Source organism: Wasmannia auropunctata, unplaced genomic scaffold, assembly GCF_000956235.1.
Source record: "Wasmannia auropunctata unplaced genomic scaffold, wasmannia.A_1.0 LD336103.1, whole genome shotgun sequence".
Lineage (NCBI taxonomy): Eukaryota > Metazoa > Arthropoda > Insecta > Hymenoptera > Formicidae > Wasmannia > Wasmannia auropunctata.
This window is the reverse complement of record NW_012026787.1, coordinates 151,336-160,349: the sequence shown is the minus strand read 5'-3', so window position 1 is coordinate 160,349 and position 9,014 is coordinate 151,336. Positions and strand designations below refer to the sequence as shown.

Below are 9,014 nucleotides of genomic sequence, written 5' to 3'. Positions count from 1 at the left end.
AAATTATTTTGATGATTCAACAAAAAATTATTTTCAGATCTGTTTTAGCAAAATTTTTAAACTTTTTAACAAATTCTTTCCGTGTAAACATCGATTAATTAGGAAGATCAATATGATATTTCTATTTCAGCATCAGCTAAAAATTGCGTTACAAGTCCAAACATTTAATAGGCGCACAGTTTAACGACTGTACATGGAGTTAAGAAAAATTCATATAGAATTCGTTAGGCATCCAGCCGTGACCGCGGAAAGGCGCTCTCAAATTTAATTATTTTTAATTTGTTTTTTTTTTTTTTTTTTTTGTTGAAAAAGGGAATTTCTGAAATTTATTGCAAAAGCGAACCAAGAATTTCGTTGAAATAGAACAATCGCAAAAAATTTACGGATATTAAACTGAGCAAGGTAAAACGGGAATTTAGAAGAATCAGTATCCTGATAAGAACATTCAAGAGAAACTTACGCAAGAGATGGAAGTATTAACAAAGAAGATTGAAAAATGGTTCGAATATAAAAGAGCAAAACACAGATCTGAATCCAGTTACATAAACGAATTCGAGATTTCGCTAAAAGGCAAACACAGAAAATTCAAGGATCACGAATTGAACGAGTTGGAACAGGTATTTAAAAAGAATCAATATCCTCAAAAAAACATTAAAGAGAAACTTGCGCAAGAAATAAAAGCATAAAAAAAGAAGATTGATTGATGGTTCGATCAAAGAAAAAAAACAAAAATCTGAATTTATGCAACAAACAATGGGAACATATCTCTTCGTCTGCTGGATACATCGATTCCGTAAGTAGTGATACCTATATTATTTGTTCACCAGTTATTCATCCAATATTAATCATTCTCTCATATTCACAGGAAAATGGCAATACCGGGATACATTCACATCCGCATCTGCAGCCTTTAAGTTCATCTAATGCAGCAATTTTCTCCCGTCCAAGGTACAGACCACAGCTTCTGAATTCTAACTAAACTACTCACTTTGTTGCCATTTTTAATTTAAAATCTATTTACACATATACAGAAATCTCACAAACAATCGCTGGTCAAATCAAAATTATTAGTCTTTTGTTAATTTTCACAGACAGTACGCATACATAGCACACCATTGCAAGGACAGCTCAAAATGACTTTTGTCTCTTTCTATCATATGTAAAATAATTAAAGTGAGCAGTTTAGTTAGCATGTTAGCATATAAAAGTCTGTAAACTAATAATATAAAAAAAAAATTTCTTTTAATTTCAATATAATCTTCCCTGCCAGTGTTCATAGTTATGTTATATGATTTATATTTTTATATGATATTCCATAAGAAAAGAGGAATATTCTTATTCAGAGATGTATACATTGGAGTTTCACTTCTTAATGAGTATTAATTTTGCGTGGTACGTGCTTTAACATCAGTCGATGGGCGTTATAATAAAATCGCATTTATGTACTGTTAACGCTTGGATTAGTTTGAAAAGGAAAGTAACTGGAAAGTGAAAGAACCAATCATACATATAATAATCGAAGTGCGATTTCACTCATATGTGTATACATACATTTGCCGCGGAACATTAAAATTGATATACATATATATCTTGAGTACTCATTAGCCCACAAAGTATAAAGACATAATCACTAGTTGGAAAAAAATTCTATTTATTAAAAATAATAGCAGATTACGAAATAAAAACTACAAGAAAAGAGTTTACACGAATAAAAAATTTTATTACATTTTTAAATTATTAAAATTAGAGAGGAGGACAGACCTTTTCCGCACGCGCGCGATTTATACCTATCTTATATTTAAAAATAATTTAAATAAATGAGACAATAAAATAAATTCTTTTATAAAATTATTGTACTTTAAAAATGTTACATGTTTAAATTCTAAAAATCAAAAAAATAAATATTGATTATGAAATTGTAAGGGATTATGTTACACAAAGGTTCATAATGTAATATTTTTTATTGATTACGTGTATGAAGTTCTGTACACATAACGTTTTATGTAAGTAAACTGGAGAATCGATTATTCAACCGTGATGATAGTCTGCGTAGTAGGTAAGTGTAATAAATCAGAATTTCGAATAAGAATAAGAAAAGGAATAAGAAATAAAGTAGGTAGGTGTGAAGAAAATTGGAATTCTTCGCAGTCACTTTTTCGAGAAATCATGCAAATTGTGCAACTTAAATTGTTGCGGTAAATTGATTTCACTTGAAAGTAAAAAAAAGGAAGTTATCTCATCCGAACAATTTTCTCTTTATGAGCATATTATTCTTTTTATCTTTATCTTAATTTTCTCTACTTCCCGATATTGTTGCCACGATATCCGACAAGGAATAAAGGCAATTCATCTACTTTCATTATTTAGAGAATAATGCGTCGATTTCCCTTCGGAGGAGAAACTCCCGTTGGTGAGTTCCGGGTTTACTTTTTTTTTTAAGTGCATTTCGACACTTTCGGACTAGATAATTCGCAGAGGTGACTACGCTCCGCGGAAATAAGGCATATAGTCTACCCATGAACCAAGCGTGAACGTCGAAATTTGCGACGGAAAGCTCGCGAGAATTGTGTTTACGGCAATGCAAATGCGCGTGCGAGACCGTTGCACGTGAAATTTCGTGTAAAACCATTCAAGTGAGAGCGATTTCAAGTGAATTGAAGTGGTACACCACCTATGCAGGAACTGTTTTCAGGAAAACGAGTCTACTGTTGTTGTCCAGCGTTCGTACACGGTTCATTGATTATGTTTCTATTTATAAAGGCTGGCTGTGAACGAGACTTTTAGTCACCGCACAACTGCAGTCTCAGAAGAGTTAAGAGCGCATAAAGTGAACATGGTTAAGCTCGGAATACACGTGAGTGTCAGATCTGGGTGTAAATTCGTTATGTGATGTCTTGTTTAATCATGCAAAATGAAATGACTCGCAGGCGCACTCTCGCACTCACAGGATGCTTCATAAAGTGACAATTTCATCTTTACTTCTCGTTTCAGTGATCCTTGAATGTTAACACCTTGAATGTTAATAGTTACTTTGCTTTAGAAAAACAGATCAAATTCATTTTAGACAATCTACAACTCATAGCAAGTTTTATATATAACGTAAAAATATTTTTATATTACATTGGTTTCACAAAATGATTTTTAAAAGTTTTAATTAGTTCTTATTATTAAGAATTTTGTTCTGTAGATGTTCATTCCACTTGAAATTTATTTAATTTTTTTTAATGTAAAATGACAAAAGATTCAAGACAATGCAATTTTTTGGGAGATACATTTTTCAAATAAAAACTGTATTAAGAAAATATATACATATACTTTTCCGTAATTAATCATTTGATACGTAAAATAATAAGTCTTTATTTCAAACTCACACAAGAATCATTATTATGCAAAACTGCTTCGTGCGCCAAAATATTATTTCGTAATAGAAGAATAAATTGTATAAGTATAGCTCGATTTTTATCTCCGCATTGATTGATTAATAGGCTTATTGATTAAAAGTCAATTTTTTTTAAAACATTTATTTTAAATTAAAGTAAAAAAGAGAAAAAAACATTAGCATAAAATGATACAATAGAAATGAGATATCCTGTACATAGAAAAATGTAAGGAATATTTTCAATAAAATATTTTCAATAGTTTTCAATAATTAATTGATTATTTCCTAATATGAGGCTTAATGAATCTAAAAATCGAATATTTCTAAAAGAGAAATAAAGTGATTAAATTGAAACGGAGAAAAGATTGATAATAAATTTCTACACGTATATATGCATCTGGATATAAATTATCTCAAACATTCTCGAGAGATATGACATTTCTTTTTATTATCAGAATAATTTTATTTAATAATTACAATTTTACATGTCTCCTTTTTGATCACTTCCATTTTATTTCCTGGTTTCCCGCGGATAAAATCACCGTGTATTTGGTTAACATACTTTCTCTAATGAAAGATAAGATCTGTGATCTATTTTTAATTAAGTATTAAACGACAGGCGTATGCATGTTAGTTTTCGACGTATAAAAAGAGAAAACAGACAATCTCTAAATTCTGCAAAAATAAAATTTTTCTGTCACCTAGCTTACGTAACATCTTTCTGCTTTAGGTTCTACTTTTGCTGGTTGTCACAATGGACTTGATACCAGCGATGCCGTATCCCGGCGGTCATCACGAACAGTAATTTTCTCTTTTTTAAATTATTTATTGCTCCTCATATTCCTTAAAAAGTGATATACTGTTTTAACTCTTTAATATATGACACAGCAAGAACATTTAAAGAAATTTGAAATTCCTTTTAGCACGCACTTCATCATCCACGTGCCGCATCATATTCACAAGCATCATCATACACTCGTGAAGAAGATTTACATACCGGTTAAATCACATCATCATCATCATCACCATGAGCATGAAGAAGACGGCTGGTAAATCATTTTGTCTCACGAATTCCTTGTTAAGTTAAAGGATCCTATCACGGCAGAGTTATTTAATCATAATCTTCTGATGATATCTGATGACTACTTGTTTGTTATTGTTTCACACTGTTAATTGTGCAAAATAAACATATTTATATACTAATGACTACATTTTTATCCCATAATTTTCTTGTAGCTTCTACGAATGTCTGAAGGGAATTATAATTTTTGAATCTAATTATAAGTGATTATCATTTATTTTGATACATCTTTTAAGAAATAATAATAATTTAAGTAATTAGTAGAACGCAAGATTTTGAATAAAAAATTTTAATCATTAGTAATTAATTACGCTTATAAATGTAAATAAGATTTTTAAAATTTTAAAACCGCAGTAATTTAATAAAAATAAAGGAAATGAATAAATGTTGATTCAAAATACTTTTTTTTATCAAATGTTTATTATATAAAAATAATGATAGAAAGTGTAACGTGATGTAAAGTATGTACAAGTATTTTCGTTCTGAGTACACACGCGTGCATACAGAGTATTTGGTTCTTATGCTAAATCCTTAAATGCTGTACTGGTAGTGCGAGTAATTTTGTACTAATCGGTTTCATCTTCTTTTATATTCCACAAGAGAACTTCTTATCAATGGATCCCCAATAAGGAATAATTTTTTTTATTGACTTTTACTTACTCCACCTTGTACAATAACCTGAAAATCCAGTTTGCAAGTTGTTGAGTACACGATAAATCAATTTTGCAAGTTAGATCAATTATACTTTTAAAATAATATTAAAATATTATAAGAGAATATTAATAACATGTAAATATTTTCACAATATATTGCTATTATAGTTTTAATCAGAAAAGAGATTTATCCTGCATAAATATAAAACTCTTTCCCTTTCTCTCTTTAGGAGAATATATTAAAAAATACTTAAAAATTTAAAAGCATCGTAAAAATTTTAATATAAATTTAAAGTACGTCTTTTTCTATTCTATATAATATATAAATCAGTTCTCTGTTCAAGTTATAAACAACCAGGAAAAACCCAATATAACTAATATAATTAATTGGGCGAAGAATTACAATGTAATTTAAAGTTGAAATAAATTGAAGAAATTTACGCTCCAATATTTACGTGAGATTTTAATTGCCTGATTTTTCTTATATTTTATTATTGTATTATTTAAAGAGTCTGTTACATTTTTAGTTGTTTAATATAATTAATTAATTTAAAAAAAATCTTTCTTTTCTCTTGTAAAAATATATTTAAAAATATTTAAAAAATTTAAGAGAATCGTAAAAATTTTAATGTATATTTAAAATGTGCCTTTCTCGATTCGATATAATTTTAATATATTAATCAAACCTGTGTTCAAATTAGAAGTAAACAATACAAACCTAATATAATTGAAGTCGAAGACAAAGTGTTCCATTTAAAACCAGCCATGACTTAACTTCTCCTCATGAACGGGTACATGAATAGGGACATGAACTTTATGAACGACTGGAACAGGTACGGCCACTTTTTCAACATGGTGTACTGGTACTGGAACTGGTACTTTCTCGACATGGTGCACCGGAACCGGAACAGGAACGGCGACCTTCTCGACGTGATGTACCGGGATGTGTATCTTCTTCGTGTGATGATGATGGACCGTATGCACGTGGTAGGGCACGTGAATTATATGATGTTCACTGAAGCCATACAATCGTTTTCCATGTTATATTGTATTTAATTGTTCTTTCTTATTTATTCATCATTTTAATTATTTATTATTACGTAATAAGTAATCAAAATGAAAATTATCTTATATATAATTTTATTTTAATTGTAAATAATTAAAATAATAAATAATACTAAGAGAACCGTATTGGTAAAGCTTCTAAGTTCGATTACATGAAATATAAGTAACTGCAGTCGAAGCGCTACTTACTGATGATGACCCGGCACCGGCGATGCCAAAGCCACGGCCATTATTCCGAACACGAGCAACTGCAACACAAGAGGTGTGTGATCGCGGTTTGTTTGTAATATCGAAAGTGCATCGCGTACAAAGGCCATTTAAATGCATGGCATTTTTTTTCAATCCACTTTCATCATTTTTGTCGCCTCTTTCTTGCACAGCGGCGATACAAGAGCGCCGGGCTTCTAATTCAATTAAGTAGCGATGATTATATTTAAAAAATCACAAAACCTTCAGTCAATAAAATCAATTTTTTTTCTCTTTCTTTTTTTTTCGAAAAATTTTAAGAATGTTACAAAAAAAGTTCGCGTTACTGATATATATTAAATGTGATCTGGCATACCATTAATTAAATGCATTGAAGAATAATTGACATAAGTATAAAAATTTTAAAAATGCATTTAATAAATTATTTGATTGAATAATTATTTTATCTTATTAAACATTGGAAAAATCCAATTACAGCTCTACAGTCAGTGGATTTTGTCGTCAAGTATTTTTAGTAATAAGACAAAAAAAATACATTTAAACTTTTTTACTTATTTGTCCTAGTTAAAATTTCGTACAAATTTGAAGAGTACGATTTTTGTATACGGGATTACAGTTTGGATATTGTCGAGAAATTTCAAGTGTCTCTCGAGACTCGTTTCTTGAGAGTAATTTTTACAATCACAAAATTCGCGCACATTTTGTAAAATTATCGCGGTATATACACTTAGTTATATTACTTGAAAATCACTAACGACCACAAAACCAAACGACGAACATCGGAAGAACCAAAATTATTGAGTGTACGGTGAGAATAATACATAGAAATATATATCATAGAAGAATCACTCACAGCAGTGATGTGGAAGCGCATCTTCGATTCTATCTTAATCGATCGATTGTTACTTGGTGAAAAAAATATCGCGGCTGTGCGTGCTGCGCTGTTTGCTATGCAAACTGTGCCGATACGATTCTGTGTTTTGATCGTCGGGGATGTCCGCTTATAAAGGACGGACACGACGATGGTCAAAACCACCCGGTGAAATTGCACGGGGTGGGAGAGAGCAGAGTGGCTTGGGATCCAGGGGGTTACGTAAAAGCAAGGAAACGCGGAGGCCCGACGCGTTACGTTCGTTTCGGTGCTGCGTAACTCCTCCGATGTGCGTACGGCGGCCGCGCCTCGGAGTGGTACGGGAACACACGGTCGGGCGTGCATGCGTGCGCCCGAGTGTGTACTATAAGCGGTCGGATTTCGCGCGATAACGAGCGCATTCGTACGTAATTCCAGCAATTTCCTTTTTCCATCGTTCGCGGATCGTTCAGACTTCTTGCCGTGGGGCGGTGCGGCGCTTGTCGAAATAATTTCTACGGAAGTGTGAATCTGTGCGACGGTTGTGTGACACTCATCACACACACTGTAGTAAAATTGTCAAAATTGTTTACCGGATTATTTCGATAAATATATATTGCTAAACGACATTCAGTTGAATAGGTGTAATAAGTTTATCTTTAATTGTATAACGATAGCGGATTGCTTATCGAGTGAAAGTAGTTAATTAGTTTATTTCAGTAAGATACATTGTAATTATTTTATATAATTTTATAAAATTTTGCTCTATACATAATATTATTATTATTATTATTATTACTCATTGTATTATTTAATCCTTATCGTTCTTTATTATGCATCACGATTTTGTATTTTTAAATTTAATTATTATGATATAATAAGAATACACTTATGTGTGTGTGTGTGTGTGTGTGTGTGTGTGTGTGTGTGTGTATTCTTATTATATCATAATAATTAAATTCAAAAATATGTGTATGTGGAAGAAATGCTTCCGCGAGAGTGAATAAAGAAGTGAGAGTGCGCACAGAAACCCGAAAACATAAATTTCGTTTGCTTATAAATTAATAAATTATGCGGAGTTACGCTGTAAAAATGTCAGGAAATCTGCATTACGTCACGCGAAGCGAAACAAATTGGTCTCCGTAAAGAATATTTCCATTGGGTGCTTTTTTCTCTTTCTTTTTCTTTTGACGCACAATAGACAGAGGTGCATCGCAAAGACGTATTTTGCCGTCGATTATCCTACAGAATGATTTCGCCTATTTTCACGTATGTTGCACGAATAACGCAGAAAGTCCTCGCTTTGCACCAATAAATTGAACTGATTTCACCCGCGGGCATTGCGCGTCGCTGAAACAGCTTCTGGTTTCGGAGAGAGAAACTTGTCTCTCCGATCAATTCCGTAAAAGGTTAAAGTTCCACGAAATGCAAATTCATTATTTAAGTGTGACAAGATATCGCAAATGTATACATAATCGTCTTAGTCAAGAATGATATAATGAGCGACTTATCGAATGCGAGCGCGCGTGGAATATTTCGAAGGAAGTCAATTCGCATCGTAATTGGTTGTTTCTAATCATAAATACAATCCAATATTAGATTAGCGAAAGTTCACAAACGGACCACGAACACGTCCGTACACGATGATAAATATCGTTCTAATGGTCTAATGCGTACATAAATGGTACTTTGCACGCGCATAATTGCACGCTGTATGTCGGATTTCCCCACAACAATCATTTTCTTCCGTAACTTTTACACACACACACACACACACAC

General features: G+C 31.8%; 2 protein-coding genes across 2 annotated transcripts; one reads left to right on the top strand and one right to left on the bottom strand.

Moving 5' to 3' along the window:
- The first annotated feature begins 2,787 nt into the window (after window positions 1-2,787).
- Window positions 2,788-4,588, top strand: LOC105457226 (uncharacterized histidine-rich protein DDB_G0274557). Its single transcript, XM_011701779.1, has 3 exons — window positions 2,788-2,854; window positions 4,110-4,180; window positions 4,303-4,588. Exons 1-3 carry the CDS (start codon window positions 2,834-2,836, stop codon window positions 4,430-4,432), a joined length of 222 nt encoding a protein of 73 aa, XP_011700081.1. The 5' UTR covers window positions 2,788-2,833; the 3' UTR covers window positions 4,433-4,588.
- Window positions 4,589-4,858: 270 nt separating this feature from the next.
- On the bottom strand, window positions 4,859-7,364 carry LOC105457223 (uncharacterized histidine-rich protein DDB_G0274557-like). Its single transcript, XM_011701767.1, has 4 exons — window positions 7,239-7,364; window positions 6,368-6,426; window positions 5,832-6,128; window positions 4,859-5,138 (listed from the first exon to the last, which is right to left on the bottom strand). The coding sequence occupies exons 1-3, from the start codon at window positions 7,257-7,259 to the stop codon at window positions 5,867-5,869; spliced, it is 342 nt and encodes a 113-aa protein (XP_011700069.1). The 5' UTR covers window positions 7,260-7,364; the 3' UTR covers window positions 4,859-5,138; window positions 5,832-5,866.
- Window positions 7,365-9,014: the final 1,650 nt, after the last annotated feature.